This window comes from Hylaeus anthracinus, unplaced genomic scaffold, assembly GCF_026225885.1.
Source record: "Hylaeus anthracinus isolate JK02 unplaced genomic scaffold, UHH_iyHylAnth1.0_haploid 4, whole genome shotgun sequence".
Taxonomy (NCBI): Eukaryota; Metazoa; Arthropoda; class Insecta; order Hymenoptera; family Colletidae; genus Hylaeus; species Hylaeus anthracinus.
Window position 1 is genome coordinate 2,302,827 of NW_026535289.1, and position 27,258 is coordinate 2,330,084.

Genomic DNA, 27,258 nt, shown 5'->3' on the forward strand with positions numbered 1-27,258 from the left:
CTCTGTTTTGCACTCTCCTCCTCTTTTTGAGAGTGCTTACTACCGCGACTGGCCTCGTATTTATATTGTTATCCATCCACACTCTCACTCACATTGACAGTCCCCAGTTATCGAACTCTGCGTTCTCTGTCACTCACACACAACTATCGTTTCTATTATCACCCGCTTGTGGTTTTTAGGTGACCACCAGCTTTGCAGGCGGCGAGCAATATTTGCGAATAAAGTCGTTCACCCATCGCGTATTTACTGTTTTTAGGAATTAACTGTCTTCATTCGCACCGAATAACGCGTTTGATTCGCTACTTGGCAAAAGCTCGCGCTATTTTTACGCTACTTTAATTATTTTAATAACAATTTTGATTCCCTGCAGGTATATCTACCTGTGGAGAAGCTGAAGATCGTGGTAACAAAGGTATTGCGTCAAACTCAATCGGAGGAAACAATCCAGTCGGTGAAGGGCATCGGAAAGATGTTGGACAACATTGAGAATCAACTGCCAAAGACGGTGGCTCGACTGGTGGCCATCGAAGAGGCGCGGAAACACTTTTTGGAACACCTGAACGTCGATCAGAATCTCAGCAACGTCCACTTTGCTCTGTCGTCTGCCTTGGAGAGACACGAGAAGAGTTTTCCTTCGTACGCGTCGGATTTGACCTCGTGTATCGAGGAACTGCGACAGAACATCGGTTCCTCGGCAGTGGCAATCGCCAATTTACATAATCCAGTAGACGATGAAATAATATACCAGGTGTGTCAATTGAAGGAAACTTTGTTAAGCTTGCAGAGGATTCTGCTGACCCAGGAACACGAACCCGAAGAGGAGCAGATTCTGAAGGACTTGTTAAGCCCGATCGAGAAGCTGAAGTCTCTCGTTCAGGCGATCGTGGACAGCGAGGCGATGACAAACGCGATGCTTCCAATTTTAGAGCTGTTGGAGGAGATAGAAAAGGACACACCACTGATAGCTAAAGAAGCATCGAAGATGAAGATCAGACGGGATTCGAAGACACAGAAGGAAGAGGCGAAGAAGCAGAGAGCATCTTTCGCTCTGGCCAATCGAATCAGCCGATCCTTGGATCCCATGAAGCACTGGTTGTCGACTACGTCGGAAGACAGCATGAAAGACGAAGAGGAGTCTGGTTTAAGCTCGACAGTGGACGAGTTGAAGAGAGACGTGAACAAACTTGCCATCGAGACGTCTTACTCCGAGCCTCCTAGCGACGAGAATTTGATAGAGGCCTTGATAGATCTTCGAGAGCCACTGATGAGGCTCAGGAACGCTCTGTCGCTGTACCACGTGCCAGCAGACCTGTCCACTTTGGAAGGCTTGAGTCGACCGATGAAATGTCTTCTGCAGACCATCATGGACGTTCTTCGCGATCACGCCGAAGAGGAGTCCCTTCGACCTATCATCGACATCGTAGAGGAGATTGAAAATCAGATACCCATCTCTATCAAGGAAGCTCTTTACAGAAAGGAGCTGAAGGAAGTCGTCAAGTCATTGTCTCTGGAAGAAAAGGAACTGGTGACGGCTTCCCAAGCAACCGTTCAGGAGGAGAGCATTCCACGAGACGCTAAAGAGGAAGTCGCGGCTCAAACTTCTCAGGAGACTATACCCGAGGGTACACTCTTGGAAACCACCACCGTGCTACCTGAAACACGATTCGCTGATTCACTGATAGAGCAAACGACGGGCGAAGAGGTCAGCTCACAGAGAACTGATCTGATGATCACCCAGATTGAAGATCTTCCGAAGGGAAAGGAGGATACGACAAAACCGAAGAGAAAGGAAGAAATCGTCAACGTGGTAGCTTCCTTAGCAAGGACGCTCGAAACCGTCGAGCTGAGCGTCACCGACATCCTGGAAGACTTCGAGCAACCCACGGCAGGCAGCACAACGCTGCCAACTTCGACCCTGGCTAACTCCCTCGAAGAAATCAGAAGAACGGTGTCCACGTTGCGTGCATCGACTGGGGGTTATGGAAACTCGATCGTTTCCGATGAAGAGATGATTTCTCGAACGGGTTCTCAGCTACAGAACCTTCTGGAGCCCTTGACCAACCTGCAGGAAGTTCTTCTGGAGACCCATCAACACGGTGGTCAGGAACTCTTCATCTTGAATCACTTGATGCAGCCCTTGAGTGTGATCGAGAGGGAGGCCATCAACGACACGATAGAGAAACTCGATCATGAGCCCAATTTGACAGTCAAGTGTGAGCCCATTCTTCGTGTAATCAGTAACATCAAAACCAGTATCCCAGTCGTCGTGAAGGACATACATTCGAGGCAAGAGGTCTTGGGATCCCTTCGAGAAATCTCGAAACCTATAGAGAACATTCAAGAACGCATGAAGATCATCGAGACTCAAGCCGAGGACACTCTGGAGACAGACGTTGCCAGGATTCTAATAAACCCTCTGGGTGTTTTGCTAAATTCTATCAACGTTACTTCCCAAGAACTACGGCTTCTGGACCAACGCAGAGCAATAGTGGTCGAGCTTCGAAATCTGGTGGAACCGTTAGTGGAGTTTCTTAGTTGTCTCTCGGTAGTGCAGAGCAGTCGTAGGAGCCTGGTTCCCGAGGTAGCTTTACTAGACGAAAGAAGAAACGTCATTTTGAAAGCGGTCGAAGGTCTTCAGCGACAAACCAGCAGCACACTAGAAAGGATATCTAACCTGGAAGGAGCTTCGTTGTTCGAGGAGCCTCTAAACTCGTTGAGGAACGCGATTGTCTCTGTTGAGAAGCAAGTTGGCAAGACTGACTACTCTCGCAGATCCAGCAACGTAGAATTGAATTTCCAGTACAAGCTTTCCTCGTCCCTGGACCACCTGAAGAGCACCATCACCAGTTTGGAGGAGAACGCAGACGAAACGGTACACGAAGTGATCTCAAAGTCGCTGGGTGCCTTGCAAAAGCAGATATCATTGTCGCGAATGCACTTTACCGAAGCGAGCGATCAGTCCGTCGACGAGGAAGCCATCGTGGAAGGTTTCCTCTATCCGACCAATCAGCTTCAGTCGGCGTTGAACGCGATCAAGGAGAAGATTGAGAAGAAAACGGTAGCTTCCGTTTCGATGGAATCGATAGCGCACCTAAGGTCTCTGGCTAATTCGACGTCTGAGTTGGCGTCTTCGTTGTCCTTGCATCGGATGCAACTGATTCGCGAAGGCGCATCCGAAGGTTCTTCTTTCGTAGAGACGCTGTCAGCTGTTATAGATGTTCTGGAGAGTGTCAAGGATTCCATAACGAGGATAGAAAACGAGGTCGAAGCTGAGAAATCCGAAGAAGCGACGGGCGAAAGAGATGAACAAGGTGCCTCGTCGAATGTATCGATTACTATCACGCAGATCGAGACTATCATCGATGAAATCATCGAAGTGTCGAAAGAGGAGCTAGAAAGTGTGTTGACTATTGAGAAAATATCGCCCGAGAGAGGGATTAAAGAAATAGATGAAGGGAAGGCTGAAGAGGGACCTGACGATACGAAGGTTCTTTCAGTAGAAGCTGGTGCTTCGATGGTACAGGAATCTGCTGAAATGAGGAAAGAGGAGATTGCGGGTGGTTTGTTAGAAAAAGTAAAAGAGAAAGTAGGAACGTCTGAAAAGATGAAAGATCTGAAAGAGACGAAGGGGAAAGAAGCATTGTCTCTGGCAGGTGAAATTTTATCCGAGAACGTAGAAGAGATGACTGGATTAGAAAAAGACTTAAACGCAGAAACTAGAGAAGTAGCAGAAAGTAGAGAGGAAGTAGAAGCATTGGCTGATAAATCAGAAAAAGTGGAAATTCTATCAGACAAAAAAAAACAAACATTAAAGACTGAAGAAAGCATGGAAACATTGTCTCAGATAGCTGAAGGATTGGCAGGGAAAGAGGAAACGATGGAACCTGTATCAGGACAAGCAGAACAATTAAAAAGAAAAGAAGAAGAAGAAGTGAGTTTATTAACAAGAAAGACAGAAGAAGTAAGTACAGAAGCAAAGAGCATCGAAAGGCAAGAAGAGACTGTTCAAAAAGCTTCCCTTCAAAAAACAGAGGAGTCAATAAAGCAGAAAGAAAAGGCAGAAGAAATAAGTAAAGAGATGAAGATGACGAAAATAGCGTCATCGATAGTTACGATACAACAACCATTCAAAGAATTAACCAGTCTGATGTCCTTGGCTTTGGAAAAGCCTCTTCCTCAGAAATCCGAAGAAGAGAAACGAAAAATTCGTGAAATCACCGCGCTGATACAAATACTTAACGACTTGAGGGCCACGTGCACGTCGATTGAACACACTGTATCACCCTCTTCGATACCAGAAGTGGAAGAGCAATTAACTCACGTTCTAGAGAGCTTGATAAACGTCGAACGAGCTACGGAAAAAGTTCTTCTTTTCACCCAGAAGGAACTGACTCCTGCGCTGAAAGAAAACATAATGGTATCGTTGCAGGTTCTCCTAGCTCCTTTGGAGGTGTTGCAGCATGATCTATCCTCCGTTAGATCTTCATCGGAATACCCATTACTCTCTACCAACATGCAAGGCTTAACTCAAGCAATAGTCGAGCTGATTAACATGATACGTAGAACAGCAGAACTGAAGCATTTGAAGATAACGGAGGAAATCAAAGTGGAGGTGTCGACGAAATCGAAGGAAGAAAGCCAGGACATCGAAGAAACCACTGCTAAGCCTCTCGAAGAACTCATAGAGGCTATTATGGTTTCTCAGGAAAATGTGAAACGCGACGATGCGTCCCCCTTCGGGTCCATTTCGCCTTCGGTGGAATCTGCGGAGTTAACGGAGCAACAGAAATTCCTCAGCGATGATGAAATCAAGCTGCAAACGAACCTCGTGGAGAAGATAGTCAGCCCTATTCAAAACTTACGAGAACTGGTCGCAAAGATCGAGATGCAGGAAATGGAAGAGACCGAAGCGGTAGACCTGCCAACGAGAAAGACCGCTGCTGTTATATTGAACACCATCATCCAACCTTTGGAAGAGTTGGAGCAGTCGCTGAACATCTCAGCCGAGCAGCAAACTGTGGATACTCAAGAAGTTGTTGAAGAGACCAAGCGAAATGTTTCACCACTGCAGTCACTGCCGGTTAGAACTGTCCTGGAAGAATTGAGGAAGTCTATCGCTACGATTCAGGAGGAAGTATTGCTGGAAGCTATTCAAAGGACCCCGAAGTCGCAAGGTAGAGCGTTAATTGCGAAGGAAGTGGAAAAGTCATTGGAGGATCTGAAACTTTCCGTTGGGGCTGTGCAAAAAATTGCTGCGATAGAGCCTGAACAGACGGAGGAACTCTCAGAAGTAGAGAAGACATTGGTCATAGAAACGTTCGTGAAGTCGGTAAAGGAATTAGGAGAAAAATGCTTCGCCATTGCCAGTCCTCCTGAAACGAGGATGGAAACAGCTTCGATGGTTGCTGTTCACAAAGAACAATTAAAAGCTGTCATTCAGATATTACATGCGACAACCTCTGAGATTGCAGCCCAAAAAACTGAAGAGATAGAAGCTACCGATCACACGGCTAAAACCGTGGTCGAAGCTTTGAAACCTCTGATGCATCCTCTGGAAGAACTGGAGCAACTGCTATGCACAACAGTTCAGCATATCAGCGAAGGAAAGACGGAAATGACTGAAGAGATGAAGAAAGCTGGTTCTAAAGAGAAACTGAAGCTTACACCTGTTTTGGAAGAACTGCAGAAATCAATTGTTGTAATCGAACACCAAGTAGCAATGCAACCTAAGAAAATGAGTATATCTACTGCAGAAATTCAAGCTTCTGTTGCTGAAATCATTGACCATCCGTTAGAAGAGCTCAAATCTTCAGTAGCAGCTTTACAAACACTTGAAACAGACGAAACGGAAGAACTAACAGGGGAAGAGAAGACTAAGGCTTTGAAAGCAGTCGCTAAATGTGTGGAGGAAATAGGAAAAATATGTTCTGTAGTAGTCAGTCAGCAAAAAGTTGAAGTAAGTCTTCAGCAACAGCCACAAGTTGCTGAACTTGAAGAAGTTCTTGAGATTATTTCGAGTCCTATTCAGGTATTACGTTACACTGTATCTGAGGTTGAACAGCAGGAAACTGAAAAAACTGAAGTTTTAGATCAGGCAGGTAAAGATGTGGTTGAAGCTCTAAAACCTTTGGTGCACCCCTTGGAAGAGCTACAGCAACTATTATCAACAACTGTTCAGCAAGTCAGCGAAATAACGGAAGAAATTAAAGAAATTAGTCCAGTTGAAGAAAAATTGAAACTTGCTCCTGTTCTGGACGAATTGCAGAAATCAATTGTTGTGATCGAGCAACAAATGTCACTGGAACCTAAGAAATTGAATGTATCTAGTGCACAAGTTCAGGCTTCTGTTGCTGAAATCATAGAGCACCCATTGGAGGAGTTGAAGTCTTCAGTAGCAGTTTTGCAACAATTTGAAACTGAAGAAACGAAAGATCTAACGAAGGAACAGAAGTCAACAGCCCTTAAAGCTGTAGCCAAATGTGTAGAAGAAATTGGAAAAGTTTGTTCAGCAGTAACCAATCAGCAGAAAGTTGAAGTAAGCCTTGCACAACAACCACAAACTGCTAAACTTGAAGAAGCTCTTGAGATAATGTCCAGTCCAATTCAGGTACTACGTGAGACTATATCCCAGGTTGAACAGCAGAAAACTGAAGAGGCACAAATTTTAGATCAAACAGCTCGAAATGTAGTTGAAGCTCTTGAACCTCTAGTAAACCCTCTGGAGGAATTGCAACAATTATTGTCAACAACTGTCCAACAAGTCAGCGAAACCCAGGTGGAAACAACTGAAGAATTGAAATTAGCTAATGCTTCTGAAGAGAAAATGAAACTTACTCCTGTTCTAGATGAATTACAGAAATCAATTGTTGTAATTGAACAACAGATGTCACTTGAACCTAAGAAACTTGATATAACTAGCGCTCAATCTCAAGTTGCTGTTGCTGAAGTCATAGAGCATCCTCTGGAGGAGTTGAAATCATCAATTGCAGCTTTGCAAGCTCTTCAAACAGACGAAACAAAGGATCTAACGAGTGAAGACAATGCCACAGCTCTACAAACTGTGGCCAGATGTGTGGAAGAAATTGGAAAAGTTTGTTCAGCAGTAGCCAGTCAGCAAAAAGTTGAAGTAAGTCTTGCACAACAACCACAAGTTGCTGAATTAGAAAAAGTTCTTGAAATAATTTCCAGTCCTATTCAAGTATTACGTGAGACTGTGTCCGAGGCCGAACAACAGAAAACTGAAGAGGCACAAATTTTAGATCAAACAGCTCAAAATGTAGTTGAAGCTCTGAAGCCTCTGGTGCATCCTTTGGAAGAGTTGGAACAATTATTGTCAACAACTGTTCAACAAGTTAGTGAAACCCAGGTGGAAACAACTGGAGAATTGAAAGTTGGCCCTTCTGAAGAGAAATTGAAACTTATTCCCGTTCTGGAAGAACTGCAGAAATCAATTGCTGTAATTGAGCAACAGGCATTGCAATCGACTAAATTAAATATAACAGATACACAAGCTCAAGCTTCTGTTGCTGAAGTAATTGATCGCCCATTAGAGGAGTTAAAATCATCAATTGCAGCGTTGCAAAAACTTGAAACTGAAGAAACCAAGGAACTAACGAACGAAGAGAAGTCTATAGCTCTAAAAGCTGTCGCTAAATGTGTAGAAGAAATTGGAAATGTATGCTTTGTAGTAGCCAGTCAAAAGAAAGTCGAAGTCGAAGTCAGTCTTGGAGAACAGCCACAAGTTGCTAAGCTCGAAGAAGTTCTTGAAATAATTACCAGCCCAATTCAGGTATTACGTGAGACTGTATCGGAAGTTGAACAGCAAAATACTGAACAGATAAAAGTTCTAGATCAGGCAGGAAAAACTGTAGTCGAAGCTCTAAAACCTCTGGTGCATCCTTTGGAAGAGCTACAGCAACTGTTATCAACAACTGTTCAGCAAGTCAGCGAAACAACTAAAGAAATGAAAGAAATTAGTCCAGCTAAAGAGAAATTGAAACTTGTTCCTGTTCTGGACGAATTGCAGAAATCAATTGTTATGATCGAGGAACAGATGTCTTATGAACCTGAGAAATTAGACGTATCTAGTGTACAAGCTCAAGCTTCTGTTGCTGAAGTTATAGAGCATCCTCTGGAGGAATTGAAAACTGCAGTGGCAGCTTTGCAAAAGCTCGAGACTGGAGAAATGAAGGAATTATCAAGCGAAAACAAAGCTACAGCTCTAAAAGCAGTTGCCACACGTGTTGAAGAAATTGGGAAGGTCTGTTTAGCAGCATCTAGTCAACGGAAGGTTGAAGTAACACTTGCTCCTCAGCCACAAATTGCTGAACTTGAGAAAGTTCTTGAAATTATTTCTAGTCCACTTCAGGTGTTACGTGAGACAACGTCTGAAGTTGAGCAACAAAGAACTGAAGAAATTGAAGTTTTAAGTTCGACAACTAACAATATAGTCGAAGCTCTGAAACCCTTGGTGCATCCTCTAGAAGAATTACAACAATTGTTATCCACAACTGTTCAACAAGTCAGCGAGGCGAAGGTCCAAACAAGTGAAGAAATTAAGAAGGCTGGTCCCTCAGAAGAAAAACTGAAACTTACCCCTGTTCTTGAAGAATTGCAGAAATCAATTGTTGTGATTGAGCAACAGATGTCTCTTGAACCTACGAAATTGGATGCATCTAGTCCACAAGCACAAGCTTCTGTTGCTGAAGTCATAGATCGTCCATTGGAGGAGTTGAAAACTTCAGTGGCAGCTTTGCAAAAGCTCGAAATAGAAGAAGCGAAGGAACTATCGAGTGAAAATAAAACGACAGCTTTGAAAGCTGTTGCTAAATGTGTTGAAGAAATAGGAAAGGTGTGCTCAGTAGTCGCCAATCAACAGAAGGTAGAAGTAGCTTCTACTAGTCAGGAGCAATTACAGGTAAAGGAAGTGTTTTCAGAAGTGAAAAAAGAAGAAAAACTTAATGCTCAGGCTCTTGAGAAAATCATCGCTCCAATTCACACATTGCGTAAGACTATAATGAAAACACAAGAAGAAACTGTCGAAGAATTAAAATCTTCTGAAGCTGATAAAGTGAATATGCAGACGTTAACTCAGCTGATACATCCTCTTGAAGAATTAGAGAGATGTCTAGTGACTACTGTCCAACAAGTAACTGATGAGAAGCCCGAAGTTATTCAGGAATTGAAAGACGAGGCCCTAGAACCCATTGCTCTTCAACCAATTTTGGAAGAGTTGAAAGAGAGCATCGTCACTGTCCAGGAACAATTACTGACAGGGCAGGAGTCAAATATCAAAGTAGAAGCTATCAAAAATATGTCTGAGGCATTCGATCAATTAAAATCAACAGCCACAGCTGTTCAACAGATAGTAGCTCCAGCATCGACTCAAACCAAAGAAATGAAGACTGAAAAGTTGTCTGCTTTGACAGCTTTTGCCAAATCGATAGAACAGTTGGAAGAACGTTGCTCGGCTGTGATTAATCTTCAGAAGACAGAAGTATTACTAAAAGCACCTAAAACGCAGCAAGCAAAGACTGTGGGTACGCAGATTCTTCAGAAGATCAGCAAAGCTGTTCACGTTCTGCGGGAGTCGCTGTTACAGATCGAGGAAGAAAGCACACACGAAGTTCAACAATTAAGGACACCAATAGAACAAGATACCAGCCTAAACTTAAAGATCCTCGCTCAACCATTGAATACACTCGAACAAGCTTTATTGACAGCTATACAAGAAGGCATAGTCGTCGCTGACGAAAGATCCAAGGAGCTCAAATCGGTGGAAATTCCTTTAGAAAAGCTGAACTTGCAGCCAATACTTACAGAACTATTAAACTCGCTAACCATCGTTCAACAACGTGCAAACGAAGTAGCAGTATCCGTTGAAACTGGTGAACTTACTTTGAGGGCGGTTGGAAAGCCTTTGGAAGACTTGAAGCTATCGATAGCAGCCGTTCAAGAACTCGCAACTGTTCACAAAGATCAAGCAAAAGAGGCGAAAATTGTCGATGAAGCATCGCGTTTAGAAGCGTTTGCACGGTCAGTAGAGGAAGCAGGAGAAGAACTGATAGCCGTAGCCAAGCAAGAAGAGATCAGAAAAACGGAATTACGTAGCAAAGCAACCGAAGACTTTGTGAAGGCTGTAATCACACCAATTGGTGAACTGCAGGAGGCCATCCTGAAGATTACCAAGGAATCCGAAAAATTAGGAAAGAAACGTAAAAAAGAGGCAATCGTTTTCTTGAGCATGGTGCAACCGTTGCATCAACTGGAAGAAACACTCTTATCAGCCTTTCAAGGTCAACAAGCTTCCGGATCCATTCCAGTGTTGCAAAACCTCCCGATTAAATCCACTCTACAAGAACTCAACAAGAATGTCGCAGAGATTCAGGAGCAACTAGTTCTCGTTAAGGAAACGCTGAATCCGGTTGAAGACGCTGAAGTATCTAATGTAATAAAAAATATCGAACGATCCTTCAGCGATTTAAGAACATCTCTAGCAGTGGTACAGCAACTGACTGCGATAGAGGCGCCGGGTCAGCAAGTATTGGACATCGAGAACGTATCCGCGTTGCAAGCCTTTGGCAAAGCTGTAGATGAGTTCAAAAAACACTGCGCTGTCGTGATCTCAAGACCTAGAGTGATAGCTGCGATCAGTGGGACGGTGCACGCAGAAGAGACAATGAAAGCAGATAGTAGTATCATAGTTCCGACTAAAATATTACAGGAGACCATCTCCATGATAGAAGAATTCAAAGTGCAGGAGACAGAAACTTTGGAAACCCCTGAGGCGAAGAGTCCCGTGACCGTGATAAGTGTACTGATGCCGTCCCTTCAGCAACTGGAACAGTCTTTCATTGCTGCAGTTCAAGGGGAGCATGTGCTCGAGCAAGCAACAGAGAAGCTTAAATCTGACCAGGTGTCCTTCGAGGCGAGTAGCCTGAAACCCATTCTCGAAGAATTGCAGAGGTCCATCGCCACCATTCAAGAACACATCCTCGTCGAAGAGGGCATCCAAAGCTTGTCAGACGCGACCGATGCTTCTCAGCTGAAGGTAATGGCGCAAACGTTGACGTACTTAAAGACCTCTGTGGCAGCAGTTCAACAAGTCGCTGATAAAGCGTCTGAAATCGCCGGTGAGTTATCGAAGACTGAGAGCGTAGCAGCGTTCGAGACGTTTGCGAAATCCCTTCACGACTTGGTCGAACGTGTGGCGACCATTGACCACCAGCAAATAGTCATCGAGCCTGCAGCTGATACGATCTCGGAAGATGCTTCGTCGTTGAGAACGTGGGCAGACGTCGTTGAAGTTTCCAACGTTCAGGTCACGGAGCCTCTGATCGTCGATCAGGGGACGATAGAGTCCCCCTCTGAAATAGCTATATCGATTTCGGAAGAGGAAGCTCAGATGTTGAAGGGATTGGCCAAGCCTCTCAGTGAACTGCGCGAGTGCTTGGCTGTAGTAGTCGAAGAGAGAAAGGCCATGGACGCGAACGAAATGGCTCTTGCGTTGTCCGAAAAGGAGGATCTCTCCATGCTGAAGGCCATGGCGCAACCGTTGCTAGAATTGAAGAACGCAGCTGCCTCTGTCATTCTAGAGCAAATTGCTTTCGAATCTGCCAAGGAGAAGTTGTTCAGCGGCGATGAGAGAGTAGAGACTACTCTGAATCCTTTGATCGAATCACTGGAAGAACTCTGCAGCTCGATAGCGCTGATCCAGGATCAGATGATCGTCGAGTCCGCAGAGGATCGACCAACCGACGAAGTGTCTCTGCTGACAGCCTTGGCGGAGCCCTTGGTCACACTTCAGAGGAGTATCTGCGTGTTGGAGGAACGAGTTCTATCGCCAGATGTGGAGCCACTACCTGAAGAATCAACGAATTGGATTACTGAATGTTTGGCAGTTCCCTTGCAGGAAATAGAGAGGTCCATAGCAGAGATTCGCGAATGCGTTGTTATTGAAGCTGACACTGCGATGGCTGAGGACCAGTCTCGAATGATTACACCAGACTGGTCAGTGGTTGAGAAACTAGTTGCACCTGTGGAACTCATAAAATCGACTATCATCGATATGGGAGCTTTTATGGCTGATAAAGCGATTGAACGTGAAGCTGAGTACGAATCGGTGAGAATGCTGCTGCAACCGCTTTCTGAAGTTCACGAGAGCTTCTTGGTGCTGAAGAACAAGACTGATTTAAGCATAGACGAAGAGGAAGCTAGCATAGATGCCATAGTAGATTCCTTGTCGAATCTTGAGAAATGCATAACGCATATCGAAGAACAATCTGCTGACCAGATGGTCGAGGAGGGTACAAGCACAGTTGTGGACACGACCATAATTGGCACTTTAGCTGAGCCTCTGTTTCATCTGAAAGCGTCGATTATGACAGTAGAAGAGTCTTCGACTGTATACCTTGAAAACTTAGAGCCACCTTTAAGGAATCTGCAGTTAGCCTTGGAGACTATCTTGACTAATCAACGTGAACAAGTCCAAAGACAATTAAGAGTTCCAGTTATTTCGCAGGAGGAAGCTACGAGACTTTCGACAAAACTGGTGAACTCTATTAAAGACATAAATGATTCTATCGAATCCATCGATTGTAAAATAGAGAGTTACAAGGACTTGTTGGGCATCGAAATTCAAATAGAGAACGAAGCTTTGAAGACGCTTTCGTTGCCACTCGAAAGTCTCAAGCAAGGGATACAACGTATAGTGGAAAATACTATGGTTGAAGAGGCGGCGATGACTTCGCTTCGGAAACTCCGGCAGGCAATTGGTATTATTCATCAACAGTCTGCTGATAAGCCAGTAGCAGAATCAGCGCATTCGCATACTGTTGATGTCGTTGGTGTGCTAAAAGGTTTGGCACCAAGTTTACACGAATTAGACGAATCTGTTGAAACGGTCGAAAAGTTGTGGAAACAAAATTCCGGTGTGGAAGGATTGTTACAACTGGAAACACCTGTTACGAATTTGATGGATAGCATAAGCGTCTTGCGTGATAAAATGTTGAGGATGGAAGTAGTCTGGGAAATGGAAGAAGAGAAAAAACTGAAAGAACAAAGTGAAGAGGATGAGAAGAAAGTAAAAGTTGAGAAAGAGGAAGAAGGTAAACAGCAGGAAGATGCTAGGAAACAGGAAGAAAAGGAACGTAAGAAACAGGAAGAAGATAAAAAGAGGCTGGAAGCAGAAGAGCAGCAAAAGAAAGAAGAAGCTGAAAAACTGAAACGAGAGGAAGAGGAACGTGCAAAGAAAGAAGAGGCCGAGAAACAAAAGCAAATGGAGGAAGAGCGGAAGAAAGAAGAGGCCGAGAAACAAAAGCAAATGGAGGAAGAGCGGAAGAAAGAAGAGGCCGAGAAACAAAAGCAAATGGAGGAAGAGCGGAAGAAAGAAGAGGAAGCTATGATTCTGAGACAAGCAGAGGAGGAACGTAAAAGAGGCGAAGAGGAAAAATTGAAACTAGAAGAACAACAAAGAAAGGACGATGAAACTAAGAAGTTAAAGCAGGAAGAGGAGCGTAAGAAAAAAGAGGAGGAAGAGAAGCTAAAACAGGAGGAAGAAACACGCAAGAAAGATGAAGAGACTAGAAAACAGGAAGAAGAGCAAAAACGAAAGGAGAAAGAACAGGCTGAGAAATTAAAACAGGAACAGGAGCAGCTTAAACAGAAAGAGAAAGAAGAAAGGCTGAAACAGGAAGAAGAAATCCGCAAGAAGGAGGAAGAGGCCAAGAAATTAAAGGAAGAAGAAGACCGTAAGAAGGAGGAAGAAGCTAAGAAATTGAAAGAAGAACAGGAGCGCAAGAAGAAAGAGGAAGAAGAAAAATTAAAACAGGAAGAAGAAGCACGTAAAAAAGAGGAAGAGGATAAAAAATTAAAAGAAGATGAAGCACGCAAGAAGGAGGAAGAAGCTAAGAAATTAAAAGAAGAAGAAGAACGACAACAAAAAGAGGAAGCTGAAAGGTTAAAACAAGCAGAAGAACGTAAAAAGAGGGATGCAGAGGAAAAATTAAAACAGGAAGAAGAAGCACGCAAAAAAGAGGAAAAGGTTAAGAAACTGAAAGAAGAACAAGAGCAAAAAGAGAAAGAGGAAGCTGAGAAAGTAAAACAAGAACAGGAGCGCAAGACGAAAGAAGAAGAGGAAAGATTGAAACAGGAAGAAGCACGCAAAAAAGAGGAAGAGGCTAAGAAACTGAAAGAAGAGAAAATTCAGAAGCAAAAAGAGGAAGCTGAGAAGTTGAAACAAGAACAGGAGCTAAAACAAAAGCAAGAAGAAGAGACACGTAAAAAGGAGGAAGAGGCTAAGAAATTAAAAGAAGAAAATGAACGCAAGCAGAAAGAAGAAGCTGAAAACAAGTTGAAGCTAGAAGAGGAGCTCAAGAAGAAAGAAGAAGAAAAATTGAAGCAGGAAGCGGAAACTCGAAAGAAAGAAGAAGATGCTAAGAAATTAAAAGAAGAGGAAGATCGCAAACAAAAAGAAGAAGCTGAGAAATTAAAACAAGAGCAAGAACGTAAGAAAAAGGAAGAAAAGGAAAGATTAAAACAGGATGAAGAAGCTAAGAAGTTGAAAGAAGAGGAAGAACGCAAACAAAAAGAAGCTGAGATACTAAAAGAAGAGACTCGCAAAAAGGAGGAAGAGGCTAACAAACTAAAAGAAGAGGAGGAACGAAAGAAAAAAGAGAAAGCCGAGAAGTTAAAGGAAGAAGAGGACCGTAAGAAAAAGGTGGAAGAAGAAAAACTTAAACAGGAAGAGGAAACACGCAAGAAGGAGGAAGAGGCTAAAAAGTTAAAAGAAGAACAAGACCGAAAACAGAAGGAGGAAGCTGAAAAGTTGAAGAAAGAAGAAGATCGTAAGAAGAAAGAGGAAGAGGACAAACTAAAGCAGGAAGCAGAAGCTAAGAAACTAAAGGAAGAGAATGAACGCAAGAAAAAAGAAGAAACTGAAGAAAAGTTCAAACTTAAGAAGATGGAAGAAGAAAAACTGAAACAGGAAGAAGAATCTCGCAAAAAAGACGAAGAGGACAAAAAATTAAAAGAAGAAGCAGATCGCAAGCAAAAGGAAGAAGCTGAAAAATTGAAACAGGAACAAGAACGTAAGAAGAAGGAGGAAGAGGATAAGCTGAAACAGGAGGAAGAAACCCGCCAGAAGAAGGAAGAAGCTAAAAAATTAAAGGAAGAAGAAGACCGCAAGCAAAACGAAGAAGCCAAAAAATTAAAAGAAGAGCAAAAGCGCAAGCAGGAAGAAGAAGAACGTCAAAAGGACGAAGAGGCTAAGAAATTGAAGGAAGAGCAAGACCGCAAGCAAAAGGAGGAAGCCCAAAAGTTAAAAGAAGAAAAGGAGCTAGAGAAGAAGGAGGAAGACGTTAAGAAAATAAAAGAAGAGGAAGAACAAAAACAAAAAGAGACCGAAAAGGTAAAGAAAGAGCAGAGCCGCAAGAAGAAGCTCGAGGACAAAGAGAAACAGGAGGAAGAAGTTCGCAAAGAAGAGGAAAAGGCTACGAAACTAAAAGAGGAGAAAGAACAGAAGCTAAAAGAAGAAGCTGACAAGTTGAAAAGAGAACAGGAAGAGGAAAAGCGTAAAAAAGAAGATGAAGCTAGGAAGCTGAAAGAAGCAGAAGAACAAAAAAAGAAGGATGATGCTGCAAAGTTAAAGCAAGAAGAGAAGGATCGGCAGAAAGCGACGGAAGCAGAGAAATCTAAACAAATACAAGAGAAATTGCAGAAAGTTGAGTCGGACACGTTAAAACAAAAGGAAGAGGAGTTAAAGAAAAGAAAGGACGATCGAAAATTGCAGCAAGAAAAGGATGAACGTTTAGAAAAGGAGGAGAGTGAAAGACGAAAGCAAGAGCAAGAACAAAGAAAGAAGGAAAGAAATGAACGCGCGAGGAAAGAGGAGGAAGAACGAGCTCAACGAGATGAAGAAGATCGTAAACGAAAAGAAGAGAGGGCCAGACTGAGGAAAGAAGAAGAAGACCGCAGGAAAGCCGAGGATGCGGAAAGGCTGAAGAAAGAGCAAGAGAGAGACGAACAAAGACGAGAAGAAAGCAGGCGCCGTAGAGAGGAGCAAGAGAAACAGATCAGATACGAAGCTGAGAAAGTAAGAAAAGCTGAAGAAATGCGATCGAGAAACGAAGAGGAAACTCGAGAACGCAGAAGAATGGAACGAGAAGTGAGGAGGAAGGAAGAGGAACAAAAGTTGCTGAAGGAAGAAGCGGAAAGAATCAAAAGAGAGGAGGAACGCAGGAGAAAGAGAACCGAGGCTGAACGACAATGGAAGGAAGACGAAGAAGCTATAAGAAGGAAGGAAACCGAACGCTTGGAAAGAAGACGAGCAGAGGACCGTCAGAATAGAGAAGAATTAGAACGTTTGAGAAGGGAGGATGACGAAAGGAGACAGAGAAGGGACGCTGAGAGACAAATACGAAGAGAAGAAGCAGCCAGAGCGTTGAAAGAAGAAGAGGAACGTTTGAGAAGGCGACAGGAAGATGAGACGTCTAGGCTTCGGAAGCGACGACAAGAACAATTGAGGGACGACAGTTGGTCTCGATTGCGACAAACCGAATCCGATCAACTTCTGCGAAAATCGACGGATGACACGCTGAGGATCGGACGACCTTTCTCAAGCGTCTCTTCCGACATTGAGTTTTGGAGAGACAGGCGTGAGAAATCCTATCGATACGATTCTGGGTTCGATTCTGCCCTGTCGAGTGCTTCCAGATCGTACAGTTGGAGAGATTCTCTGACATCTTTGACTAAAAGAAGAGTCGACGATTTCCTGGATTACAAATTGAGAGACACTTCTATCGACAGATATTACTTCGACGCGGGCTCATACTACCGAAGAAGAAGGAAGAGAGATGATCGAATCACTCGAGCGAGGTCCATCAGTTTGTTGAAATACGACGATTATTCAACAGGTGACAGTGACACGACCATAACTGCCGCCAGTTTTACTAGACCATCGCGGTATAGCAGACCACAGACGACGTCGCGAACTGATCTTGATTACTATCTACCACCCATTAAGAGTGAGGTAAGAGTGTTTACTTGTACGCTTAAAAGCAGAGAAATAGGGATACAATTACTTATTGTTAGTCTTACAGTTACTGTAAGATTACGTATACTTTCGAGAATAAGATATTAAAATTAGGAAATTCTCCATTCATTCAAGAATTCGTACACTACAATTCCTATAGTGTCGATCGTGTTAGAATTGATAATACTACCTGGTATTTGACCACTGAAGAAGAGTACCTACAATGCTGGCGAAACATAAGAGTACTTTACTCAAAGAAATACTTTACACCTGAAAGCCTCAGTATGAACCATATTATTCAACAAATTTTTGAAAGTTGTACATCATCATTAGACTCGAAATGTTAACGCAAATTCATATTTTTATATATACAGATGAAGAACAGAAATGTAAATTAAAATATATTTGTCTTCTAAATGCTGTAATATGTATTTTATCTTTTATATTTTGCATATTTATGCATTTATACAGATCCATGTTGACGTATATTTTCGTATGTTTACACTTGTCATAAATGCATTAATATTCGTAATTTAGTCAACATTAATATATTGTCCGCAGAGTACACCGCGTGAGAAGGGAAAGAAACCATCGTTCTGCACAAGACTAACAAACAGAACCGTAGGAGTCGGTATGAGAACAAGACTAACCTGCACGGTACTCGGACACCCAGAGCCACGAGTTTATTGGACAAAAGACGGCGAGAGACTCGACATTACTTCGAAACGATATCGAACTCGGTTTGATAACGGTATGGCTTATTTCGAACTGCATGAAGCACTCCCCGAAGACTCCGGATTGTATACCTGTGTCGCCGAAAATGTTCACGGAATTTCAACCACCGAATCCACGTTAAAAATTTACCCCGATTTCCAACCAGCACTGTCACCTCCCACCTTCACGAGATCCATTAAAGGTAAGTACCCAACGAGGAAACATGTTTCTCGATGCATAACATAATGCTCTAGCATTAGCAGGCACCGTCATGTGCTGAAAAGAAATGTAATCAATATATTTAAAAAAATAGATTTATGTCATCTCCACTTCCAAATGTAAAATAACTGTGAAGAATATCAGAAACTAAATCACCTGTGTCGCATGTTAGCATCGTGTATGAGTAAATATAATACGATTTCATTGTGGATTCACATTTAACGCAAAAGTCGATAGACACTTCAATTACGCAAAACGAAGTACAAAATTGTCAATATATGTGATGGTTGATTGTAATGAATCCTCCAATCCTGAGGTCATTGATTTAAGTGACACGATATTAGAGTCTTCAGTGTAGTCAGATTTGACATGGATCACACCAAAATTATTGAATACAATACAGAATATTTTAACACCACGATATTGAAGATTTCCATGAATTTAAAAAAAAATTTAAAGGTATGTGTTAGACATCCCAGAGACATGATAGAATACCAAGGATCTCTGAGATCTTAAAGAACTCTTCAAGTGCCAATGACCTCAGAGACTTTTAGATTTTCAGATATTCGAAATGACACTCAAAGAACACCTAACACTATAAATACACTACCATAGGTACTAGGTGGCTAGATCTATTCCACCAGTTCTCATAAATCTGAGGTCACGCAACTTCATATAATTCTCTTCATCGAGTTCCACAAGTTATTCGTTTGTACTCACGGATTCTAGATTATCCATATTCAGTTCAACAAATTCATTATCAGCGATTCCAGAATCTACTAGTCAACCAACATCGATAATCACAGTCTTCGACACGTTCGTTAAACATCTATGACATTTCACCTTGGTGTCATTTTAAATTCATTTGATGATAATACTGTCACGAACAACAATTTCTTCGCGCTATCATGGTACTATTGTTACACTACTTCAGACACCTACCGAAATTCGGACAACGAATTGATCCTGGAATGTCGAGTGCGTGGTCATCCTACTCCAGTCATCTCCTGGCTGAAGGATGGCCTCGTCCTCCAAGGCGATCGTTTCAAGAATAGTTATCTGGACGACGGGATCTACCGTTTGGAGATTGCTGCACCCAATTTCTCAGACAGTGGCCGATATACTTGTAGAGCGATGAACGATCTGCGCACCGAAGAGATGGCTCACGTTGTACAATTTGATGGTAATATTTATTTAAAAAGGTTTTCGAAAAGAGGCATTAGGAACTTGATTTTTTAATAAAACACAGATGATATAGGTTATATACAATTTTTCTTGGTTTAAATAAAAGTACGCATAATTCAAATTAAACGTGAAAAAAATGATGTTTAAGTGTCTATCACAGATTGGGAGAACACTGATGTGAGAGTATATAATATGTATATCCAACATTTTGTATTTTAAATGGAAGTACACATAATTACAATTAAACGTGAATGCTAATGGTTAAGTACGTACAAAAAATGGTAGACGACAGATAATATAACACTTATTCGATACTTTTTATTTTAAATGAAAGTCCATACGACTAAAATTAAATGCGAGGGATGATGTTTAAATGTCCACCATGATATACTTTGTTATTAAAATCACAAAGTCCTAGAGCCCCTTTTGAAAAGCCCTTTATGTTAAAATTCTCTGTGAACAATAAATATTCCAATGTCCATCCAAAAATGTTTTTTTTCAAGAACGAGTTCGACAAGCGACCACCAAACGGGACAAACTCTTCGACGACTACTTCATCACCGAAGCATCCAAAAGACCACGTTTCTCCAGTTACCTGACCGATTACAGAGTTCCCACTGGCGGCACCGTTGCTCTCCAAGTTGAAGTCAAAGGTATCGAACCACCGCGTCGACGAGCAACTATCTTAAACTTGTAAAAACTAATTACAATAAAAAATTGCTCCAGGTATGCCAAGACCGGAAGTAAGGTGGTTCCGTGGCGAAAGAAGAGAGCCAGTGACATTCCCCAAAGCGAAGACTTTCGCAGAATCCGACATTCACACTCTGATCGTGCCAGAAGTCACCGAATCCGAGAGGGGCACTTACATTTGCAGAGCAATCAACGCTTATGGTCACGTAGACAGCATGGCCACGGTGGACGTAATATCGCCAAGTTCCATCGACGGTGGAAAGCCAGCCATGTTCGTCTCGAGACCCGCGGAAAAATCGATCACCGTCACCGCTGGGGAAGACGTCAGCGTCTCCTTCAGGTTCTCGGGAGTTCCCAAACCTCGAGGTAAGACGATACAAAATAAATTTTGTCTTGTTTAATGAATGTACATATTGGTGACATAGAAGGAAAAACTGTTTTTGGTGAAACGTTGTCATAATAATGAATAAAAATAAGAACGGCTCATATATGTATGTCCCATTAGGGTGGAAAGGGTTAAAGTAATTCAATAAATGTAGTTTTTTTATTGTTTGTACATTACTGCTGATTGTTTTAATTTCTTCGTGTATTTTGTACTTCCATTTTCGTTGTTGTTTATTTCAGTGACCTGGATGAAGGGGCTCAGAGACATCACTGATGGTCCTCGATCTTACAAGGAAGTCATCGACGATTACGTCCGATTGACTTTGAAGAGAGTCGTTCCCGATGACGAGGGCACCTACTGCATACTTGTCAAGAACAGACATGGCTGCGATAGAACTTTCTTCTCTATTAAGGTGAGCCGAGGAATTTTAATATTACACGTTGACCATCTTTACATGGATGGTAAGATTTGTCACTGAAGAAGTAGAACTATTAATTCCGAAGATGAGGTGTTAAAGAAAATAAATTTGAATAGAATTTGTGAATTATTATGAGATTAAAAAGTATCTATGGTGTAACTTGGATATAACAAAATTCATTCTGGAAATGAGTAGGATCTAAATAGAATTCGTAAATTTTGATCAGACTACATGTGTCTACAGTGTGTTTATTTACAAGATGATTGTCACGTCATTAGCAGGGCGTTTCACTGAAGGAGTAAAAGAATTAATTCTAAAGATAAGATGCTAAACAAAAATTAATTTACGTAAGGGTTGTGAATTTTTATGCGATTATAGGAATAATTATAAATATTAAATTGTGTAACTATCAATTGTCTTAAACCAAATTTTAGCTATCACATTTGCAATCTATTCACATGCTTGATAAATGGTATTTATATGGACTGTTACAATTTCTATGACTACTATATATGATTCTTATGTTCATCGATCACCCAGGTGAAACAACGAGCCAGGTCACTGACACCTGACTGGAGTACCTTGAGCAGTCGCACTGACACCGGAAGTCTTCTAGCTCTATCGAGCGATAGTCGCGACGACGAAATGTCCTACGTAAAAAGTAAGTACATATCACGATGTTATAACACAAAAGGTTTTCCAAAAGGGTCTTTAGAATTTTATTTTTCAGTGAAACACAAATGTTATGGAATATATTCGATTTTCAAACAACTTAATGTGAAAGATGATTTGGTTTAAGTGGTTTAAAACTTTTTTTGGAAAGTCCCTTACTTGGCATGTACAATGTTGAGTAACTATTGCGATTATTAATCAATCAGTGGAAATTTCCGTGAATGACCTTTTCCGCAGTCAGAGGAGGCAATATTACGTTTTAATTCGAGATATAGTGCAAGTGTCAGACATTGCTAATTAAGATAACACGCATAACCAGACAATTATAATTAGACACCATAGAATCGTCGACTGTAGTTTTATCGTACACTTGGTCATCGAGATACAGAGCAAGTGTCAGACATTACTAATCAAGATAACATGCATAATCAGACGATTATAATTAGACACCACAATCTCGTCGACAGTGACTGTAGTTTCATCGTACACTTGGCCCAAGTTTCGATGGCAGAAATCCAAATAAACCCTGGGGTAAACCCAGGGAAAGGAAAGGCGTCAATATTTAGGCTTCAATAGCCCATACCAAATGGGGCGCTGACCTACCAACGTTAATGAGAACTTATAAAGCCATTATTAGACCAGTAATTGACTACGGATGTATAGTCTACAGTTCAGCCAAGAAACAAACATTAAAACCCCTGGAAATAATATAAAATAAAGCACTGAAATTATGCACCGGAGGTTTCCACATAAGCCCCATAAACAGTATACTACATGAAGCACAGGAAATCCCTTTAACATTTAGAAAAAATGCTACTCTACGGTAGATACGCAGCATCCATAATAACTACTCCAAAGAACCCAGCGTACCTAAATATCATTGGCAACAAACTAATGACTCTATACAAGCGAAAGACAAGACTACCAAAACCCTTTTATGTAAGACTGGATAACTTTCTCCAAGAACCGTAACTTAAATTTCCACGTATAGAACAGCGTAAAGAACATAAAATCCCACCTTGGACCATATGCAATCCTGATATTGATCTCACCCTTGCGGCAAATAAAAAATCCGAAGTCAGCCCAATAGAGTTCAGAAGCCGTTTTTACGAGCTTAACCAAAAATATATCAACTATGAACACATATACACCGACGCATCCAAATGCGCAGAAAAAGTGGAATTAGCCATTATCCACAACGACGAAATAAACAAATATAACATATCCCACGAAGCCAGCATATTTACAGCAGAATTATTAGGAATCCTAAAAGCACTTGAAATTATTAAAACAAAACAATTTAATAAAACCGCAATATACAGCGATTCAAGAAGTGCAATTGAAACAACTCAAAATAATCTAGAACAAAACGAAATTGCACAAATCATACGGGAATTATATTCGGAGCTAACAGAAAACAAAGAAACGAAAATAACAATAGGATGGATACCATCTCATCAAGCTATTCCTGGAAACGAAAAAGCTGATCTAGCAGCCAAGGAAGCAACAAATAATATCACCAATCACGAAATACCGATCCTTCTGCAAGATATTAAAAGACACTTACGCGATTGCATCAATAAAAAATGGAACAATATTTGGAAAACAGAAAAGACACTAAAAAACACACGAAATTACGCGCATCAAAATTGGACATACAAATTACACACATAAACACCTACTTGAGAAGACCATTAGACTCACCTGCCGTACATGCAACGAAATTCTAACGATAGAACACATAATATTTACTTGTAAAAATACGGAACCACTCCGCATACAATACGAACTACTCACTAGTTTTAAGGAAGCGTGGAGCACAAAAGAAAACTTAAACAAAATAATCCAGCTACTTAAAGATGCACATATATAGATCAACATCTAACATTAGAGAAAACCTCATAAGAAACTGTCGCTAATGACCAAAGATTGATATGTAATAAAAAAAAAATATTTAGGCTAATCATCCGTCGAACCACGCCAACGTTTCTCAAGCATCCGCAAACAAAAGTTTGTACAAACAGGAGCCACCTGTCCTATTTTCGCGAGTCTTTTAATACGATACCAGATTCTATTTATAACAAGGGCTCAGTCATGTTCCTATTCTAAACAAATACACTTCTTAATGATTTAGTATAGAACAAAATTTAATATTACATCTGATAGTTCGACAAACTAGTATTAAATATTGTCGGGAACGTTGACATTTATTGCTAGATAACTGATGCCTTTTCTATTTATCTATTCTCATGTTATTCATGCTTTCTTGATTTATTAATTATTTATAAACACGTTTTACATAACTACTGTCACGTGTCAATCTATTAATTAACGACTATTTCTCAAGAAATAAGAAAAACACTTTTCCAAATATTAAGAACTCTCTGTTTGTACTAAAAAGACTGCATTAAGTAAATGAAACAGTAATAAACAAAATGCAGAACAAATTTTAACAGAGAAACAATTTGTAATGTAATATAATACAAACTTGTAATCTGGTCTGTCTGTTTGAAAACACAACGTGAAAGAATAAAAGCTACAATATCCCCTAAATCGAATCTGAGTCAGAATATCGTGGTCTCTTTCGAATAGAATGACAGAGTTACGCGTTACCAGCTTACCCACAGTTGAATTCGATGTTGTAACAGTGCCAACTGTGACGGTTCCTTGACCAAGCCTCCATACGCTTAAAAGTATGGCACAGTACACTGCTCTACCTACGAAAGAAACAAACGTAATCCATTACACGTGTGCACGGAAAGAAAAGAATTCCGTGACATGATTAAATACGTACACAGAACGCGAAGAGTAGTATCGTAGACGTTGGAAGGGCATCACGATCCTCAAATTAGACCCAAGGGTCTGTGTTGTGAATTTATCTTGCGCGACAGTCTCGACACTTGAACTTGAAATCCAATATACACGCAGAATCTTTTTAAAATCTATCCAATCCAACAATAATTCACCGACGAAAAATCTCGCGATACGATTTAACGCCGAGATTTCATCCGACGCTTAAAATGTATGAATAAACAAACAGAGGAAATAGTCTGAACGTATGGTACATTCTAAGTAGGTCGTTCGGCAAATAAACGTCGCCACTCGTGGTACGGAATTCGTGATTTGCAGAAACCTCGTGAAATTTGAAATTCTCCATGGAAATTGGAATCTCGAAAGGATCGTCTGTTTGTGGAATGAATTGTTAAAAGGAAATTATTACACGATGATACGATGGAAATATTCTTGATTAGATATTGACTAGGAAGTCCAAGGTCAATAGTGATTGTAATAAGAATACGAAAACGAATTATTGCTCGATGATATAATAGAAAAACGCAGATTTTTGGTATCGTTTAAAAATGAGGTGGAAACTTCAGGGTTAGTAAGTAGTTGCAAGAGGAATTCGAAAAAAGATTATTACAAGACAATATAAAAAACTATGGAGGACTAGACAGTCGTAGATCTACATTAGAAAACTGTAAATTACTGTGCAAATACTGTAAAGCAACATTCCAACAAAAATAATGCACCATACTGCAATTGAAAAATGTAAAAAGTTTTGATTAGATCTGGATTAAGAACAGCAAAATTACTGTGTATTACAAAATGATTTTGAAAGAATATCATTGCACGATATTATATTGAGAAAATCTAATAATATTCCCTTGATTAAATCCAATTAGAATTCTAAAACTGCTATGTGTTTGCAAGACGAACTTGAACAAATATTATTTATTATTGCGCGATATTATGTCAAGAAAATCTAAAAAAAATACCCTCGATAAAATCTAATTAGATTTCTAAAAATGAATTCAAATGAAAATGATTGCACGACAGAAAAATACGGATAAATAATCTCGCAGTGTGTTATTTATCGCAATACAAAATTACAAACAGTCGCGTCCATTAAATCATCATCAATGTCATCGTTTGTTACTTGTTATTGCCAACATGTTTCTGCAGCAAACGAAAATCCGCGACAACAACGTTGCGAATGGTAACAGAAGCAAATTTTAAGCGAAAAATTAACGAATGGCCGAGGAGTCAATGCTCCCGTTGATTCGGTACCTATCGATGGAAATAGGTGACACAATTCCACAAAGCGGTTCTCACGTACGAAAAATTAACACGAAACGACACCACCTACATACGTTTACACAGCTCGCGGAACACCTATTTGCCGGGTTATTTTCGTTTGCCTTGCTTATTCGTCTCCCTCCAACATCCCTCTCTGTATCCACAAATTGAAAATTCAGTCGACGTCGGGACGCGAGTCATTTCGTATGCCCTACTTTTTTCGAGCCTTGGGCAAGAAGAAAAAACACCTTGACATATTCGATTTCACTCGCGAAACGCGTGAATTTCGCGAACGACCTTCGAGGATGATGCTGTTCAACGATCTCCAGCGTCTCCAATGACTCTTGTACTCGAATGATCGAGTGATTTGTATCTAGGACTCTTGATTGATACAGTTGCCACGAACTTTGAGATGAAATTTGATTAAGAATGAAGCCCCACGACCATGGAATCGTCGCGAGCAACGATGAACACGTGACGATATCTCACCTCAGACGATCATGGTCCGAGAAGGATTGTTTGATTGTCGACTTTCTGGAGTATTTGTACGGCCACAGAGGTTAGCAAAGAGGATACAAAGAGTCTAGAATCGTGAGGAGCTAGATGAGCCGGGAATGAAATGTCAAAAAATTCAAATGAATCGTCTTGATTTCATTCGATTACATAGAGATTTAATGTTGATGTGGATTCAATTGGAAGAGGAATAAGGAGCGGATGGTCGTTCTTTCTAGATGTCCCAGGACCTATCAGCAGTGAACCTGTGGTGGTTGACGGAGGAAAGAACTGGTTGTCCCTAAGTTGGGGCAAAGCTGAACGAAGAGGACTTGCACCTGTCATCGCTTACAGAGTCGACGCCTGGTTGATGGGCAGCGACGGTGGTGCACGATGGGTTGAGGTATCGTTTTAATTATTTACTGCTTTATTGATGAATAACGAAGGCTTCAACCCATTCACTGCCAGACAAATTTAAACCGTTTTACCTTGGGCGCCAAGATTTAATATAGATGTGTTTTCTAAGCTATTATTTTGATAATAAAAAGTCATATGAAATTTGTTGTTTTAAAAAGAAAATTTACAATCTTTTTTGCAATAATTCGTCACTCGAAAGGCTATAAACTTATTCCTCGTGTAATTACAATCAATTTGAACTACCGGACATCTCGTAGTTGGCAGTGAATGAATTAAGAAACCAAATAGTCGATATCCACGAAAATAAGGTGGACATTCTGTATGCAAGGATGATATTTGTTGACAAGTGTTTACGTAACGGGCGTTGTATCATAAGGTGTCAATTGAGGATACAGATCATACATAGTGTTCATAAATGAGTGATACAATTGAAAAGAAATGAATCGAAGTCTTACAATAAAATTTTGAAGTAAGGAGTTTCGATTTCGTGAAAATTGATTTTTAAAGAGGGCTGACCGCGTGCTACACTGATATAATATTATAAAAACTTTTTACTCTTTACTGTTTATGGACAAAATATATAGTTAATAATAGAAGAATAATATTTATGGATGCACATATAGTAATAGTGTCATAATCGAAGATTAATGTAAAATTTTTATTATATATTTTATATTTATTTTTAATGAAGAATCAGTTTTTTGTCGATTTCATCAACAATTAAATGATTTTCTGTAAACAGTTTAAACTTACATTAGATTTACTATTAGATTGATCAATGCTTCATTCTTTAGATCTGTATATAAAATGCACCATTAACGTTAATTTTTTTATAATCTGCCAATTTTCAAGGAATCAAGTAAGGAACATTTTTCTTCTAATTTAGTAACAGAACATTCCAATTCTGATACTTTGTCCCATTGCAGTTTCTTTTAATTCTGTACGTGACACTAACTTCCA

At 40.7% G+C, this 27,258-nt stretch overlaps 1 protein-coding gene across 4 annotated transcripts in view; it reads left to right on the forward strand.

Annotated features, from left to right (window-relative positions):
* The window catches only part of LOC128894529 (titin homolog), a 99,786-nt gene that overhangs the window by 28,851 nt on the left and 43,677 nt on the right, over positions 1-27,258 (forward strand). For 3 of the 4 annotated variants that reach the window (XM_054156313.1, XM_054156316.1, XM_054156315.1), the window contains 8 exons: positions 371-17,026; positions 17,591-17,945; positions 18,897-19,145; positions 19,651-19,800; positions 19,874-20,203; positions 20,462-20,634; positions 21,181-21,301; positions 26,121-26,284. In XM_054156313.1, coding sequence (XP_054012288.1) covers positions 371-17,026; positions 17,591-17,945; positions 18,897-19,145; positions 19,651-19,800; positions 19,874-20,203; positions 20,462-20,634; positions 21,181-21,301; positions 26,121-26,284 — 18,198 coding nt within the window. The remainder of the gene's footprint in view (positions 1-370; positions 17,027-17,590; positions 17,946-18,896; positions 19,146-19,650; positions 19,801-19,873; positions 20,204-20,461; positions 20,635-21,180; positions 21,302-26,120; positions 26,285-27,258) is intronic. The other variant, XM_054156314.1, reaches the window with a different exon arrangement.